Raw genomic sequence first — 19470 nt, 5'->3', positions numbered from 1 at the left:
AAAGAAAGAAAGAAAGAAAGAAAGAAAGAAAGAAAGAAAGAAAGAAAGAAAGAAAGAAAGAAAGAAAGAAAGAAAGAAAGAAAGAAAGAAAGAAAGAAAGAAGGAAAGAAAGAAAGAAAGAGATCATCGAGAGAAGTCTTGTAGTGGTGGGCACTGGGAGGGCAGGAGGAGGAGGGGAAGCCAGTGAAAGATGCAGCTGAAAAGGCAGAAGGAGGCACAAATGCAGGGATTCCTCGCCTTCCACACAGACGTGACACCAGGTATTAGAAACAGAGCACGTGCATTTAGGGCTGGAAATTGGTAAGGTGTTTATAATGGAAGGCCCAGAAGTGGAGGGCTTCTTAGGTTATACTATGTGCTTCTATTAGCTGAAACGAAGTGACAGTCGAAAAAAAAAAATCAAATGACAGAGAAGAGCTAGTCAAGCAAAGCCCAGGAGGCCCAGCACTCCAGGTGAGGAAGCATGGCAGCCCCAATGCAGGTGTGGCCAAGGCGCGATCACCCTAGCGACCTTCACTCTGGTTACCATGCCTTCACTCACATCAATCCATGCACATCATTTTGCCAGACTAAAATGTCTAAAACACCTTTAATCAAGTAATTGCTCTGGATTAAAATCCTGCCACGTTCCCACTTTGCATCAAACATAAAACCCAGTGAAGCGTGTTGCCTAAAGCAAAGAAAGAGGTACTGTTCCAAAGGGGTGAAATATATAAAAAACTCCAAAATGATGATACTGCTTCACTGTGGCAAGTCAAGTCAGTGTTTGTTGTTTAGAAATACCACTATCAATAGGTAAAAGTCGTGCATCTACCATGTGCCTGCACTTTGAATGTTTTATCTTATTTACAGCTTACAGTAACCCTATGGAATAGCCTTTTGGCAACTGACACTCAATTTGCAGATGAGGTACAGAGTTGGAAAGCCAACGGACTCAACCGAAGGTCTTTCTTTCCAGAGCTTTTCCTCCCCACTATACTGTGCTAATGCTTGAAGCTTGGAACTCTTGAGTTGAGGCTTAAATCGTGTGAATAATCTGAAATACTGCGTTTTCCTGAAGCAGAGGTTTGTGGAGAGTCGTTTCAGAGACAAAAAGAATGTAGTCATTGCTAGAAGAGGGATAGCAATCAGCTCCATCGAAGTCATAAAATCACATATCATAAAAGTCAACATTAATGAGATGGAAGACCTATTTCAGAATTATAGTTTTGCATATAGGACTATTTTTGTAATGGTTTTCGTGTATAAAAATAAAGACAAGTGAGAAAATTTCATAATTCTCAAACACATTTAAAGCGATGCATGGACCTAGGTTTCAAGGCTGGCAGATTACACGCAGCACAGGGAAAGTGTTAAAGAGCTCTGAGGACCCACTGGTGACATTATCTTTGAGATTAAGAATTGAGACACAGCAGAGACAAAGCACTACAACAGAGATATTAAATGGCTCCAATCTATATTGGGAGGAAACCTACATAAAATAGGTTATTAAGAAAAAGTATACCATGTCCTAGTCAAGGATGCCATATCAGAGGGCAGCCTCTACTGGGGTAAGAGCGAAATGCATTGTCATCAAAATGTGTGCAGTAGTTAGCACAGGTATTCTGAGTAGAAACTAGAAATGAGTGTAAAAGAATGAAGCCTTCAGACTCAGTGTTATCTTACCTCCCTTAAAATCACAGTCTTCCTCTATAAAATAAAGACAATATCTGACCTACCCACTGAAGAATGTGTTATTTTAAAGGGGAACTATATGTAAAAGCATGTTTTAAATTGTAAAATACTATAAAAATACAAGTTGACTCTTAATGGAAATTCCTCTTGCCCAAAAACAGTTATTATACAGTTCTAATTCATATACTACTTGAAATTTCACAACCAATATTAAAAATAAATATATACATAAAGAACAGTCAAAATAGCAACTGAAACAAATACAACACAATATAAGAAATAGATCTAATGTTATAGAACTTAATTTTTTTTTTTTTTTAATTTAGGTAGCCTTTACAGAAATAGAGACACAGACGTGGAGAACAAATGTATGGATACCAAGGGGGAAAGAGGTGGGGTGGCTGGAATTGGGAGACTGGGATTGACACATACACACTATTGATACTATGTATAAAATAGACAACTGTTGGGAACATACCGTATAGCACAGAGAACTCTACCTAATGCACTGCGGTAACCTAAATGGGAGGGAAGTCCAAGAGGGAGGGAATATCTGTATGTGTATGGCTGATTCATTTTGTTGTGCACTGGCATATACCACAACATTATAAAGCAACCATTCTCCAATAAAAATTAATTAAAAAAATTTAGGTAGCCTTTAAACAAAACTTATACAAAACAAATGCACTTTGGGGGTTTCTGTTGTTGCATGGTGTGTTCTTAGGGAAGCTAAATTTTAGTGCTTTCTCAAAGAATTTTCAGAAAGTGTCTTTAGGTGAAGTTAAAAAATATTATAAATTGAATATTTTCTAGCTGATATATCACCTATTACAGCCTTTGTATTGTAATTCAATTGATAATGCTAAAGCTAATGACGAAGGGGGAAATTACAAAGTGCCTCCAGGACAGCAGTGCCAATACTCCTCTATGTGTCAGTCAAAACCCTGATAGTGCAGTGCTGAATATAAACTTATTGAACAACTTAGCAAAGATTTATTGACTGCCCGCTTTTGTGCCAGGCTAAGCTAGTCTGACATTGGTTCTTAGCCATCTCTGTGCCCCCTGTACATAGTACATACTAGACTTGCAGGTATTGATGTTAATTTTTCTTTTCCTTCTTTTTACTGCTTCATCTTTATATATTTCATATTAATATACCCTTAATTAATATTTAATATTTCATATTAATATACCCTTAATGTTAATATATATTAACATAGTCTTGATATTTTTAATTGAAAAACATACCAAATATGTTACAGATTCTAATTGCATAACAAAACGATTATTTCCTTCACCACTGATTCTGAATCCTAAATGAGTCAGATACCCAAATGCCTCAGGTGTTAAGCTATTTTTTTAAAAGCAATTTTTCGGTTCCCCCTTCACTTTCTATCCAGGTACTGAAATTATCCTGTCATCAGAGGGCATAATAACTGAAACCTCTTCCTAGATGCTTTATTTGGGACTTATTTATTTTGTATCCTGGGCAGTTTTATTATCATTTAAAGAGGAGCTGCAACTAGGTATCACCTTGAGAATCAAAACAGCTAAGGGCACTTTTTGGATGGGAATGTAGCCAAGTGATCTCTTACTGGAGATACAAAATGAAATTTCATTGAAATGCTGCTGAACTTTATCTTCTTCTCAGTAATGACATTTTCTAAAATTTGGACAAGTGGCTCACTTTGAGCTCAAAAGCAAAGGTAGAGAAGTTTGCATTGCTGTTTGTTTCCAGAGTCAATGGAGTGTTCAAGCCGCTTGGCTCCTAGTAATTAAGGTGTCCTGTGGGTAAATGTAGCTGATATAAAATAAACCTCATTTCACAGAGAACACTAATGTGCAACTGTAAAATAATCAACATTTATATTTTCAAACTAAAAAAACTTCTGCACAGCAAAAGAAACCATCCACAAAATAAAAAGGCAACCTATAAAATGGGAGAAAATATTTGCCAATCATGTATCCGATAAGGAGTTAATAACCAAAATATTTAAACAATTTATACACCTCAACAGCAAAAAAACCAACAACACTCTTAGAAATGGGCAGAGGACTTAAATAGATATTTTCCAAAGAAGACGTACAGATGGCCAATAGGTATAGGAAAAGGTGCTCTGGAGGGAGATGCAAGAAGGAAGAGATATGGGAACATATGTATATGTATAACTGATTCACTTTGTTATAAAGCAGAAACTAACACACCATTGTAAAGCAATTATACTTCAATAAAGATGTTTAAAAAAAAATAAAAAATAAAAAAATAAATAGAGATATATGGGATCAGCATAAAAAAAAAAAAAAAAAGGTGCTCAATATCACTAATCATCAGGGAAATGCAAATCAAAGCCCCAGTAAGACGTCACCTCACACCTGTTCGAATGGCTAACATCAGAAAGGTAAGAGATAACAAGTGTTGACAAAGATGTGGAAAAAAGGGAACCCAGTGCACTGTGGTGGGCAGGGAAGTCAGTGCAGCCACTATGGAAAACAGTACGGAGGTTCCTCAAGAAATTAAACACAGAACTACATAGGATCCAGCAGTTTCACTTCTGGGTACATATTCAAAGAAATTAAAATCAGGATTGTAGTAGAGTTATCTACACTCCCATGGTCACTGAAGCATTACTCATATCAGGCTTTCTTTGCTTATGGGACCCCAATTCAAAAGGGCTGCAAAGATGCATATTCCTCTTCAAAGGGTACATTTTCAGTAGCTCTGTCAAGGACTCTGAGCATCACAGACCAAGGTCTGTTTCAGATCTTGTAAAATACAGCTATTTAATGTTAACAAGGTACAATGAGGTTGGTATCCTTATCCTCATTTTACAAATAAGAAAAGTGAGGCTCAGAGGTATCTCATTTGTAAAATGGGGCTACATTTTGATGCCCCGCTTACATTTTGTAATTAAACATTTTTGAGATAACTGTAGTTCCACATGCAGTTATGAAAAATAATACAGAGTGACCCTGCATTCTCTTTACTCAATTTTCCCTACGGGAACATCTTATATAGTCCACCATTACAACCAGGATGCCAATTAATACGGTCAAGATACAAAATATCCCCATCACCACAAAGATCCCTCACATTGTCCTTTTTATCACCCTATCCACACACAAACTCCACTTGCTCTCCCCTGTCTATAACCTCTGGCTACTACAAATCTATTCTTCGCTTCTATAATTTTGTAGCTCAAGAATGTTATATAAATGAAATCACACAGTTTATAACGTTTTGGGATTTTTTTTTCACTCACTCAACATAATTCTCTCAAGATTCATCTTTGAGGGGTATCAGTGGTTTAATCCTTTTTATTGCTGAGTAATATTACATGATGTGGATGACCTACAGTTTAACCACTCACCCAATGATGGACATCTGGCTCGTTTTCAGTTTGGGGATATTTCAAATAAATCTGCTACAAACATTTGTGTATGGTTTGCCTGTGAACAAAAGTTTTCATTACTCTGGGATAGATGTCCAATGGATGGTACCGCTGATGATCGTATGGCCATTGCATAATTAGTTTAATTAAGAGGCTGCCACATTGTTTTCACGAGTGTCTGAACCATGTCACATTCCCAACAGCAACATATGAGTGATCCAGGTTTTCTGCCTCTTGCCAGTATTTGCTGTTGTCACAGGTTTTCATTTCAGCCTTTCCAATAGGTGTCTACTGATAACTCATGGTGGTTTTAATTTGCATCTCACTAGTGGCGAAGAATGTTGCACATCTGTTCATGTGCTTATTTTCCATCTGCACATCAACTTTTGTGAAGGATCAGTTCATGTTTTTTGCCCATTTTCTAACTGGATTATTGTGTTTTAAATTTAACTGCAGCGTTTTAAGAGTTTTTTATTCTAGTTCTCTGTTAGAGACATGTACTTTGTAAATAATCTCCCCCCCTCATAGCTTTCTTTAAATCCTCTTCACAGGCTCTTTCACAAAGCAAAAGTTTTTCGTTTTTATAAAGTTAATTTATCAAGTTTTCCTTTTAAGGATCATACTTTTGATGTCAAGTCTAAGAACTCTTTGCCTAGTCTTAGTTCCCAAAGATTTTCTTTTACCTTTTGTTAGAAATTGTATAGTTTTACTTTTAACATTTAAATCGATAATCTACTTTGAGCTATAAGGTATGAGGTTTATTTTGAGATTCATTCATTTTGCCTTTGGATGTCCAATTGCTCCCAGAACATTTATTTGAAAGATATCCTTTCTTCACTGAATTGTTTCTGCACCTTTGTCAAAAATGTGTTGCGTACATTTGTGTGGGTTCCTCTTCTAGAACAAACTTTTTTATAATTATATATGGTCTGAATGTATACGTCCATTAAAGCTCCTAAACTTCTCCATGGGTGAACAGAGTAATTCACTAACTATGCTCTATACGTCCATACTAGGAGTGACTACAACAGAAAATGAATTCTAGTGTCTACATATTGTTAAGGACAATTGTTTAATAGCCATTACTCTAAAAATTAGTTATTTTAGTATATATTTAGTATACATAGGATTTTAGTATATTTTAAAATTTAATTGCATCACTCCCAATAATGCCATTTTATCCATCAGACGTATTAGTTGCTATTAGTTGTAATCAAAGCTGACAATGGCTGACTTAGATGGAAAAACGTTTATTCAATTTTTCATTACCTCAAATCAGGAATAGAGGCTGGAGAAACAGTTTCAAGACTAAGCAACCATAAGTGACCCATTAAATTATTAAAGTTTCTTTATGAAGCTATTGCTTTTGGACAGTTTGCATTGCTTCTACTTTTGTATCAATAAATTAATCCAGGAGAAAGGACTATTCTGCGTGCCCTGTGAAGACTTCTCCACTGGGTTGCCTCTTTCATCAATAACTCAATGTCTAGACATGTAATTGGCAATACTAGCTCATTTCTCATACCCTAGTAGCAAGGAAGATGAGAAAATAATATTTTTGGTATTTTATCTTCTACAATGTGAGCCATTATTTGCTATCTTCAACATCCATAATGTGGGGTTATTCTCCAAATAGTTGGAAGCAGATTCAAATGCTGGGTGAAAAAAATAAATGATGAATGTCTGAACTGTATTGTTAACTGGTTTAGCTATTTCTTGAGGTACATTATAAACTATTTATCCTAGTTCAGTAGGGTTCTACGGTAATATATAGTGATAAACAGCTTGCTTTGAAATTTTTTCTGGTGAAAAGTACTTCACTTATTCTAGAATCACCTGGGTAGATTAAAACCAAACCAAATCCAAACAAACAAAAACAATTATACTGCCCAGAGATCAACTAAATAAGCCGATCTTGTCATTGCATTTAGTAAATACTAAAACAAAGTAACAAACTCAAAACCCCTCTCCTGTGATTGCAATGTGTATCCAGGGCTAAGAACCACTGTTTTAAGAGGCAGAACTATTTGGCCTTGTTCGTTAAGTCAAACCCTAGAGCAGGCTTAGAATCCTTGCCTTGTTTTCCCTCCATTTTTATACAGGGGCAGGTTAGACCCACGTACACTACTTGCAAAGTTGTAGTTAGTCCTATCACTTAAATATCTTCATGTTTCTTCAACTTCACTATCACAAACCCTAGTTCTAATGTGGAGGTAAATAACCTGCTGAAAATATTTCAAGACAAAATTACCACAGGGAGAGGGTCTCACTACCAGAGAAGAGCTACAGCCAACTCTCTTGGCTCTCAGTGGAGTTCCAGAGGACCACATGGCCTGTAGCTCTCACAAAGAAATCACTGTAAAACTCAGCCAGCTGGGACTGCTCCATTCCTCTTAATGGTGGACCAGGTAATTTAGGCCAGCCTTCATGCTGTTGATAAGAAAAGCTGGACAAATACAAAAAATCATCTATCTGAAGGCATTGAAGACTACCAAGAATAAAAACTGACAATTTTTAATAGGAAATTCTAAAAATTAGAATGAAATGAAAATCCTAGACCTGAAAAAATTACTTAAATTGATAATAATGAATAGGTTTAACAGTAGATTATTCACAGCTGAACAGAAAATTAGTGACCTGGAAGAAATGTCAGTAGAAAACATCCATCCTGAATCTTCAAGACACAAAAATAGGGAAAAGAAAAGGTATAAAGGCACAGACGTATGGTACAAATGATCTAACATATGAGTAAGGAAGAAGAGAAAAAATGGACAGAACTGATATGTGAAAGAGTAATGGTGGATAATTTTTCAGAACTGCAGGAAGATATCAAGCTATGGAATTAAGAAGCACTATAGACCCCAAAATAATGAACAGAATAAAAACTACACCTCCACATATGATAGCAAAACTCTTGAAAACCAGGAAAAGAGAAAGTTACAAGCAGCCTGAGGGAAAAAATGACTAATCCTTTCCAAAAGGTAGCAATATGACTGACAGCTGACTTCTCAATGCAAACAATAATAGGTTGAAGAATTGTTTCTTCTCAGTGCTGGAAAAAAATACTTCTACATCGGTGATTCTCAATCAGAGCTAGCCACTAGAATTACCAGTGCCTTTTCTGGATACTAAAATCCACTCCTATTTGGTCTCCTTGCCAAAAGTCCTACTTGACTACAATCCTTTCTACACACCCAAGATTCAGGGATGTTGCTGAATTGAGAATGAACATTTAACCTTTCCTGTAAACACATCAGTGACTTCCTGGATTCTCAGGACAGAGCAAGCTCCTTTATTCTGGCCCTTTACCTCAACGTTCCACACCCATCCCACGGACTCCAATGTGCAGTCCCTGACAAATATTGAGAATCATTTTTTTAATAGAGGGCTAAGTAATGTAGAGAATTATGCAAAATATCAGGATGCAACAGTATGAGTGCTAAGTAGCCTTTGGAGGTTTAAATAGTTGTTATGTTTTAAATGTATAGAAGAGTACATTTCATACTTATACATAAATTTGGTACCTTATAGCTAAACATCATGATTTGGCACTGGATGTACTTTTATTTAGAAGAATTACATAGCTAATACTTAAAGATTCCAAAGTGTAATGAAGTCTATAAAAGCATCAGTAAAATGACATGGGTCCTTTCTATAGCACAGCCGCAAGGGTCCTTAAAGCACTCAGAGAGATGTATTCCTTTTCCCTAGTAAGTTAAATGAAAAGGCATAGTTTTCTAAGCAAGTTCAAATATGTCAAAAGTATGTTTTTGTTCTTTTTCTTGAATAGTATGTGAGAAGTTTCACTAGAGTTATGTAGACAGAGATAAATACAGAATTTTCTCTTACTGGTTGCCACCCTTTAAAAGTTATAGTTTTTGAAAGATACACTAAATTTCAATTTTAGACTAATATCAAATATCTTTTCCAAATAAAGTATAATGTGAACATGTAACAATTTATATTTTAAAAAGTATGCTAAGACATTTTGTGAACATTTTCTTCTCCTGGAGTTGGGCTAGGTGCTTTTACATAGTCAGGAAGGATAACAATTCAGCGTGAATGAGGACTAACAGACCATTTGGAGATATATACATATTCTATTTAATATATAACATATATATCACATTATATATATGCATGTATCTATGTATGTGTACATGTGTACACACGCATACACACACACACACACATACATGCATATTCAAAAGGATAGTGAATGGTCAGAAAAAGTAATTTCATATTTACAAAGAAATCATGAGGAGAAAAATAACTACACATGTTTACACATGCAATACATCTTACATAAAAGTTTACAAATGTAGGTGACAAAGGCATATAGCCAATTTAAAAAAATAAGGAAACTAAGGGAAAAAAAAAAGGAACATCATTTCAGTGCATCTATTTCAATTCCTGCCACTTAAAAGTAGCAAGCCACACAAATAAACACACAACCCACCCCAGCCTCTCAGAGTTCACGGTATACTTCAGTGCTGCCTGATATTAAGGCAACAGGGTAACACAATCACACTTTTTGCTGCATAACTATGTCACCTTTTGATTTGCCAGATCCCAGTAAATGTTTATTATTTTTTACTTGTGTTTTTCTTTAAATAAACTCAGTTTTCAGTAAGTTCATTCAAACATAAGCTTTTACATGACAACCTTAAATAAAAGATGGTTTTTCATAAAGAAAGATAATGGTAAAATAAATAGATTTAAATATTTTTAAAACATTTTAAATTCTACCAGGACACTGTCAGTTTTTGAAGCCTGTTTTCCTTTCGTAAAAGAAGAGATTTAGCTGGGTTTTAGATGGTACAATGAAAATGAAATCAAGGCCATTCAAGTGGCCTGGAGAAACATCTGTATAGGACCTCCTTACTGTGGCATACATTCTTTCATTACATAGCTCTTTTTTTCCAGCTTTATTGAGATATAATTGACATATAACTTTGTATAAGTTTAAGGTATACAACATAATGATTTGATATGTATACATTGTGAACTGATCAACACAACAAGTTTAGTTAACATCCATAACCTCACACAGTTGTAATTTTTTTCTTGTGATAAGAACTTTTAAGATCTACTCTTCTAGCAACTTTCAAATATACAATACAGTATTGCTAACTATAGTCACCATTGTATATATTACATCCTCAGAACTTATTTATCTAATAACTGAAAGTTTGTACTTTTGACCTCCTTCACCCATTTACATCACCTCCCGCCTGCCAACACACTTTTATATGCAATACAGATAGTTTAAGGCTAAGTGAATGATAATATTTGCTTTACACTATGTTATCAATTAAAGAAAACACATTTACTTCGAATAGTACACATAGCTGTTACTACCTGTCTACATATTTTGCAAAGTGGAAACTGTTCATAGTAGATATAACACTGAACTTGAAGTTATAAAACCTAGATTTGAGTATACGCACTCACACATACAAACCCAATCTGTATCTCTGTAGCCCTGGCTGATTCATTTTACTTCTTTTAAATTTTAGCTTATGTATAAAATGGGGTTAAAAACTAAATATACTTTCAAAAGTATGCTGGGAGAATTATAAAATATACGTGAAAATTCTTTATAAGCTGTAAAATGCATGGTACACCCAATGCAACATGATTATGTTACTATTATACAGTCTCAAATTAGGGCTTCCCTGGTGGCACAGTTGTTAAGAATCCGTCTGCCAATGCAGGGGACTATGGGTTCGAGCCCTGGTCTGGGAAGATCCCACATGCCACGGAGCAACTAAGCCCATGCACCAGAGCTACTGAGCCTGCACTCTAGAGCCCGTGAGCCACAACTACTGAGCCCACATGCCAGAACTACTGAAACCCACGTGCCAAGAGCCCGTGCCCTGCAACAAGAGAAGCCACCGCAAAGAGAAGCCTGAGCATGGCAACAAAGACCCAACGCAGCCAAAAATAAATTAATTAATCAATTTTTTTAATAAGTCTCAAATTAAACTTCACTGTATTTGTCCTCCAAGTCATTTTACTGTTAAGCCAAGCTTTATGCAATGGATTCAGTAAAATAGCAGGCAAAACACTTTGCACATGTTCAAAGATTACAACCACCATTCATTTCAAATAACATGAGAATAGTTTTCTTTATTAAATGAATTGCTGTTCTCTGCTAATAACAAAATATCATTCCTTATTCCATCCAATTTGACTGACAGGTGCAATATTCTCAGTGGGAAGTAGTGTTATAATGTAAAAATGAATTACTCAGAAGATAATCCTGCTCTGTATCTTAAAATAAAAACTAATGGACACCATTGTAAAGCAATTATACTCCAATAAAGATGTTAAAAAAAAAAAAACTAATAGAGATTTATGCAGCAAGTTAACGAAAATGTTCTCTACCTAGAATTCTTGGCCTCTCTGGACAAGTTACCCAGAGCTTGAAGAATAAAGAAAATACCATGAGTAAAATGAAGCAAAAGCTACAAACTGAAGGCAAAGAAGCTATAGTATACTCTATATTAGTTAGTTTGTCTCAATTGGTAGAAATTACTTTTTCCTTTAAACTAGCACTTCAAAATTTACAAAATCTAGAGATGATCTGTAGATGGTGGGAATACAGGTAGCTTTTATTTGTATTGCTTGCTTTTTAAATTCTACAGTGTCTAAAATGAAGTGGATGGAAACAGAAACAGACCAACGATAGGAATACTTAATAGTCTTACTCAGTAGTAGTCACATGGCTTATGACCCAAATAGAACAACACATTAGAATAAAAATACTTCAAAACAATGACACCTATTTCAAATACATATGTTATTTTATACTCATCCCCAATGTCATGTTATTTTATACTCATGTTATTTTATACTCATCCCCAATGTCAACCATTATCGAGCACTTCTGAAATACTTTTAAGGAAATTGGGAATGTAAAACTTACAAAGATAGTTGACTACTGTTTGATTACGCTATTTTTGTCATTTAAAAGATTTCCCTGAGTACTGAGTAAAATCTTTGTTATCTGAGGGAATGCCATCTTTTAAAGTTCACCTTGACAGCAGTCATCTGTAAACCTAGCAAGTCAAAACCTGAGATGTGAACTCTTATATCTCACCCCTGATTTAATGGCTTCCCTCAGGTATTGCATGGGCATAATCATTTAATATCAAAGCCAGCAAAATGTCTGGCTTTGGTTTTTACAGTTAGGCTTACTTTTATTGTCTTTGCTTTTGGCTTTAAGTTTTGAAAATTCAAAGAAACTCAGGCATGCCCATATGCATACATAGGGATGTTTTAAAAAGGAAGAAGTCTCACTAATTCAGATAATAGAATTTCTTAGAATAGCTAAAATGTCATATACACAAACTACGGTTGCAAATAAATTAGTATAGAGAGATTGAATAGAAGGTATACAAGACCATTTTCTACTCTAAAATTCTAAAACAAGTGATTTTTGTAGACATATACATAGATACAGAAATAAGTGGTATGTACACATGTTGAACGTATACATAATAGTCACCAAAAATAAAAATCTGAAAGAGAAAGAGAGCTCAAATAATTAAAATTTTTATACATTCTAAATCCATATTTAATGAGAAAGAGGTAAATGATAAATCACCATGGATATAATGGATCCATTTCAGAAAGCAAAATGCCCAGGATATACAATATTCACAAATGGGTAAAGATTTAAAGGCACCCAATACAACTTCTACATCTTAAATACTTAAATTGAGAACTCATATCTGAGGTAATGATCCTGAAAATTCTTTTGAACTTTTGAATGGTCAGAATTATTGTTATTTATATATCTTATCTTAAATACATTTATTGTATCTAATTCTTGGCAAACTGGTAATGCATTTCATACATGATATAATCTCTCTTCACCAAATAGTTTCTAGAGATTTGGGAGACCAGAGAAATTTTTAAATGCTCTATGGACCAAAAATGATGCAAATGCACCCACAAAAATTCCCATATATATTAATGAGGGAGATTCTATAAAGGGATAAATTTTCAAAAACATCTCTCATGAAAACTACTCTCTTCCATCATCAGATAAAAGCTATTTGTAAAAGGACAGGAAAATTCAGAAAAGTTTACGAGAAGCAGATAAATAATCATCAAACCAGGTATGGGGGTGTCTCAAGGTTTTAATCAAGGAGGGAGAGAGGGCATGAGATAGATGAATCCACAATAAGTTGTTAAAACAAATGGAGACTATGCAAAAGGGAAAATCCTGAATAGATGATTAGCTCATAAAGTTGGTGCTCATCAAATACTCCAAAATTGTGCTCTATATTTCCCTGCTTCCCTTATAGCCAGGTGGGGAAAAGGTGATTATTACTGACCTAGTGTACCATGAGCGGTGGTGATATAGGAGGTATCCACTGTTTAACAACCTTGACTTAATGTGACATGACTCTGGAATATTCACACACACACACACACACACACACACACACACACACACACACACCCCTAGTGTACACCACCTGATAAACAGTAGCTGCTCCATGATTTGACCGTTTGTTGAATATGTAATACCACCCTATCCTGAGACACTCCTTCAATACCCACACATACTAATCAAATCTCTCACCTAACTTTGAGTAAGAACTAGAAAAAAAAAGCTATATAAAATACTACTTGTCTATGCACAACGTGCCTGTGAGTATTCACAATGATGTATTTGAATAGAATTCCTTGAAAACAATGATGTGAGAGTCTAGAAGCAGTCAAACTGCAGAATTACTGTAGACTATTTGCAGTCTGGAATTTGTACACTGGTGGCAATGATGGTAATGATATGGTGATGTCACTGCATAATGCTGCATTGACTTTTGCTACATTTATAGAGTCAATAAGCCCCATATAAAGTTAGTAACAGTTTCAGCAATTGTGTTCTTAGTTTATCTGCAAACCAAGAACAGGTTGGATATTTTGCAATATATGCCTTGCTGACTAAATTTAACCTATTAGAGGTCAGAAGAAAAATAGATAATCAAGGCTAAGAGACAAACAATATTGACCAGAAAGCATTTGCTTTGTTTTATTTTTATTAGAGTTTTTAAGTACTCTTTTCTTAAAAAAAAAAAAAAAGAATACTGGCCACCATGGTATCTTGTGAATTATAATATTAATCATGCAACAGATAAGATGGTGAGAAGAACTAAACTACAGTAATGGCTTTTAAATCCTGCAAAAGGAAAACAATATATTCATAGAAATGGTAATGTAATATAATGAAAAATTAATAGAGAATTTAAAGAAATGATTCTTTATAAGAGTCGTCATTATACTTTTAATGATTTAATACGTTCAAAAATGTAATAACTGGGACTTCCCTCGTGATGCAGTGGTTAAGAATCCGCCTGTCAACGCTGGGGACACGGGTTCCATTCCTGGTCCGGGAAGATCCCACATGCCTTGGAGCAACCAATCCCGTGCACCACAACGACTGAGCCTGCGCTCTAGAGCCCGCAAGCCACAACTACGGAAGCGCGCAAGCCACAACTACTTAAGCCCGCGCTCCGAGAGCCCGTGCTCCGCAACAAGAGAAGCCACCGCAATGAGAAGCCCACGCACCGCAGCGAAGAGTAGCCCACGCTCGCCACAACTAGAGAAAAGCCCGCGTGCTGCAATGAAGACCTAACGCAAAAAAAAAAAAAAAAAAAAAAAAGACCTAACGCAGCCAAAAATAAATAAATAAATAATGACTTAACAAGCATATTTTTTAAACGACAAGAGTAATATTCAGGAAGATGATTCTATTTTTTCTCAAAATTATTTTCCTAAATGGAAGAAAAACTGATTAATGATCCAAGACAAATTTGAAAGCAAACAACAAAAAAAATGTTTAACACTTACTACTTCACCCAACTATTTGGCTAAGGAATTATCCTCAACAGGTAGCACTAGGTTCTGTAAAAAGACACAAAAAGACACAAGGCAGGGGCCCTTTCAAACACTTTGACCTGGAAGCACCTCTGGAAGGGCTGCCCCACTGCCTAGAGGGCAGGAAATGCTTTTCTGCCCTCATTCAGCATAATAATAAGCACTAACTTGTGAGGAGTAAAGGGCACATTAAACATTTTATCTCAAAATATATTTTCATGTCATCATTTTCATCTCTGATACAACTGGCCTCATATCCAGGCCTTTTTCTCCCTTAGAATACTATAAAATTTGGTTCTTGAAAGTATGCATTCTACCCATACTAAATCAAATATCTGTGCATATTTAATTAGAATTTTTTTATTGTGAAATTTAATTTTGAACATAACCCAAGTATTATTTTATTTAGAAAAGTTCATAGTTCTGAACCCATAAAATTATGAATATGTATTATTAACTAGGAAAACTAATGCTTAGATAATTCCTATAACTGATTCCTATTATCTAATGCTTAGATAATTTCTATAACTATGATTTTGGGTATGATTATACATTTTCGTTTTTAAGGCACACGATATTCGCTTAGTGTTTTACTATCTTACGGGACCCATTTAACTTATTAAGCTTCACAGAATCATTTGTGTGAAGTTCTGTCATTGGAATTCACCCTTCTGAATACTAGCATATTCTGAACAGAAAAGTTGCTAAAGTTTTTCAAAATAAATAATATTCTCCAAAATACTCAAGGTTAATTTAGTTTAATATTTTGATATTAAAACAATGCAAAACTGTTTCAACACCAAACTCTGAAGTAAACATGCTTTTATTGTTTTCTGTGAAGCCTGTCCTTTACACATGCATAACTCTAAACAGTGGGTATGGAAAGAGATGCTTTGGAAATGAAATAAACATCTGCACACATCTTTAGGGGGGAAACGGTGTATGGTGTTCTAAAAGGGCATTTCAAAGGCTGTAAATGCCATAGTTACCCAAGAAACATTCAGTGCTCTTTCCCTGGATCCTATCTTATAACTAAGATGCAAATTCAGTTTTAATTGTATGAAATCCTGGAAAGCTCTGATGGGGGAGGAATCCTATAGACTCCAAGGCCCAGTGCGCTAGGGGGGGTTCTCAGCGTTCTGTTCCTTAGTCTGATTTTCACGTACACGGTGACTGTGGAAGCAGATGCACATCTCCCCGGGGGACTTAAATCATCCATTAGCTTATAGCGTGTGAGGTGTCAGACACAATTGAGATTTCAAGAAGACGCAAGAGGGAGAATGATGAGCAAGCACCCCGTGGGAGCGCAAAGGGCTTCAAAGGTCAAGTTCCTGAAACAGTTCTTACCGCCCCCCCTCCGCGCCCCCAAGCCCTAGCTCCGCACCTCCTGTCTTGGCCGATGGCTGTAAGGGTGACAGATTTAAGCAATACGTCCCGGCCGCGAGAAGCCACCAGCCTGCCGGACAACTGCAGCTTTTCACGAGGGTTCTTCCTTCTCTCCCTGGGAAAGAATGAGGCGCATTCTTCTACCCAGGAGCGGCCCTTGAAACCTGGCCGAGGGTCTGCACGCCGCGCCTGCCCTCCCTCGCACGGCGGGGCGCGCAGCAGCGCACCGAGGCGCCTGGCTGGGGGGAGGGGAGCTTTGTCCTCACCCAGGTTTGTACTCCCCACTTCTACAGATCTGCTGAAGTTCGAGAATGGGTCCCGTGTGTCCTTGGGGTACAGTCTGCATCTCGAACGTGAAACCCAACGGGGGCAGCACGAAAAGGCAAGTCTGCCTTGTCCCCTGCCTCCTCCCCCAATACCTGCGTCCACCAACTCGCGCAAAGAGGCTTCTGGGTGCGAGGTGACCCTTCCTCTTTTAGGGACTCTACCCTACCTTAGTTTTCTAACGATACGTTTAGCATTTATTTTCTTTCTTTCTTTTTTTTTTTTTTTAATGAGAATAACGAAGTTCTCCCTCCTTCTCTTTCCCTCTCCAAGTTAGAGCAATTCATCCATTCAGCAGGGAAGGCAGGGAATGTTCTAGTTCAAGGCCGCTTTGCCCCAGGATTCCGGAGCTCCTTAGAACTGGAACTTTGAGAAGAGTGAGGTGGAGAGACATCCAGGGAATCCGGAAAGCGGGCACTTTGGCCCCCAGATCGAGTTTCCCTCGCGCTCTGGACAGGCCCATCCAGGCTGGTCTCGGGTGCCCACTCCCCCAGCGCGCGCTCCCCCGGGGACCTCTGCCGTCGCTCCGACAGTCCCCCCACGTCTGCCCGCTCTGGGCGGCTCTCGGCCCAGGTGCCCGCCCCTCCTCTCCTGCTCCCTGCAATCCACATCCCAGGTCCTCTAGGACCGTCTACGCTTTCCTCTTACCTACTCATTCGGTCATTGGAGAAGTTTTAAACCCTCGGGGGTCTACACTATTTCTCTCCCAAGTCGGGCAGAGCATCTTTCAAAAAAACATGAGAAGGTCTCCGTAAACTTTTCTGTCGCGAACGCTCCCCGTGTCAGCGGCCGTGAGCACACACCTGCGTGCACGCGGACGCAGGTCCACCTGTCCGGGCGCACTCACGGCCGGGGAGCCTGCCCGTGGGCAACTGCTCAGGGAGCACGAAACTCGCCGGCAGTCGCCGGCAGGGACGCGGGGCGCAGGCAAGACATCAAAAGAGAATTTCGAAATGGGCTGGGGAAGCGGGGAAAATGGTGATTCTAAACGCACACACACACCAGAGCGTGTGTCCACGTCCTGCACACAGAGCAGTTGTACCCGAAGGCGCACACTCCTGAGAACAGAGCACTGTGGACTGCTCTGAATATAAACCCCCCTCCGGGGCGCATTCATCGCGGAACTGACAATCCCTTTCGCCTGCAATACTTCTCAGTCTGGGTCTAAACCAGCGCCGCGCACAGGAGGACGGGGACCCAGGCGCTCCCGGAGCCCTCAGCCGGGTCTGCAGAGCCCCGCGAGGCAGGTGCGGGCCCCCAGCCCGGCCGAGCAACAAGCGGGCCGTCCGCGGGAGGGCCGGGTCCTTCTTTGCCTCTGCCCCCGAGTGGGTCACCTCTCCCCGCCCCGCCCCCCATCGCCAGCTGCGCCAAACGGGCGCAGGGGAAGGAGAAAGCCTAGCGAGCGACTCACCCCCAGCTTCCTGCTGCGGATTTTCACGTAGCCCTGCTTGACTATGTCGTTAAAGTTGGAGGCCATGGCCAGCGCGTTCGGCTTCCCCGAGTCGAGAGCTGCCGTCCGCCACGGGGTCCGCGCAGGTCTCGCATCCAGCCGGCCGCCGCCAGCCGCCACCCGGTGCCCCCGAGCTCCCGCCGCCGGGGACGCAGGCTGGGTGGCAGGGTGACCGCGGACGGGGAACACGGCCCGGCGCCGCGAGCAGCGCCCGCCCTCCGCGTTCCGGTCCTCACCTTCGCCCCCCGCCGCCGCCCGCTACGGGCGCCCCCTCCGCGCCGCCGCCGCCGCCCCCGGCAGCACCCACGGGCTGGCGCCTCACTCGGCGGCGCACAGCTGGCCGGAGTGCACCATCGCGGCTCCCCGGCGCGGGGGGGAGGGGCGGAACGGGAGGGGGGGGCGGGCCGATTCGCTCGCCCGCCCGGCTCCCTCCCCCTGGCCCGCGGGGTGGCTGGGCTGGGAGATACTCGCAAGACGCGCCCCATCACTCGCGACTCGGGCGGGGAGCTCCTCCCGCCACCCGCGCCCGGGGTCCCGCTCCCCCCCGGCTGCCTGTGCCCGCCACGCTCTCCCGGGTGCGGGATTCCTGAGGCCACGGCTCCTCATTCCCGGGCTCTTAATCTCCACTCCCAAGCTGGACACCGGGGAAAGGGCGGTGGGGTTGCTCCCAGGGAAGAAGGCCAACGGGAGCGAGGCAATTGTTATTTCCATGGCCGTGTTTTACAGTGCATTTTTATTCCTGAGCGCACGCTCGCGCTCCAGGTCTTTGCCCCGTTAGGTTAGGAAGTGTAAATCGACGCCAAGCCCTTCCCGGTGCACACAAAGAGACCAATCGTGCGCATGTGTCTAATCCCTCTGCTGCTGGAAAGACTGGAGCAATCAGGCGAGGCCCCGGTCTCCTACGTCCTCTCCCGAAGAAGCAGCGAGCGCTGGAGTGATTTATGCCCGCGTGTTAGTTAACTATGACGAAAAGTGGCTCGTGGCTTTTCATCTTCTAGGGGAAATGCAGACCATAGCAGTTACCGGTGGATGCAAATGATTTATGGAAATGTTCCACTCGTAAAAACAAAACAATGAAGAACTTTGACCCCTTTATGTAGGAACGCGTGACATTTAGAAGTAGGCTATTCTCTGTTGTAAAGAAATTTTAATCTAAAAATGATATCCGTTTTATAAGATTCAAGGAAAAAAGAGGGAGTATTAAATGTTCGTTGGGGACAATATATGGATTTTTGCTATAGGGAAGGATATTTAATACCTAGTTAGTACGGATGTTTCTAATTAAGAAAAATAATGTATAATGATTGAAAATTTTCTAAGTGACTTCTTTATAAAGAGTCTATGTTTAATAAG

The 19470-nt window shown here is 39.4% G+C and overlaps 1 protein-coding gene across 2 annotated transcripts in view; it reads right to left on the bottom strand.

The window, feature by feature from the left end:
• DOK6 (docking protein 6) overlaps positions 1 to 18383 on the bottom strand; it is a 419540-nt gene extending 401157 nt beyond the window's left edge. For both annotated transcript variants that reach the window (XM_068563092.1, XM_068563091.1), the window contains exon 1: positions 18079 to 18383. In XM_068563092.1, coding sequence (XP_068419193.1) covers positions 18079 to 18144 — 66 coding nt within the window. In that variant the 5' untranslated portion in view covers positions 18145 to 18383. The remainder of the gene's footprint in view (positions 1 to 18078) is intronic.
• Between the last annotated feature and the right edge of the window lie 1087 nt (positions 18384 to 19470).

Source organism: Eschrichtius robustus, chromosome 14, assembly GCF_028021215.1.
Source record: "Eschrichtius robustus isolate mEscRob2 chromosome 14, mEscRob2.pri, whole genome shotgun sequence".
In the NCBI taxonomy this organism is placed as follows: domain Eukaryota; kingdom Metazoa; phylum Chordata; class Mammalia; order Artiodactyla; family Eschrichtiidae; genus Eschrichtius; species Eschrichtius robustus.
This window is presented reverse-complemented; position numbering and strand designations above follow the sequence as displayed.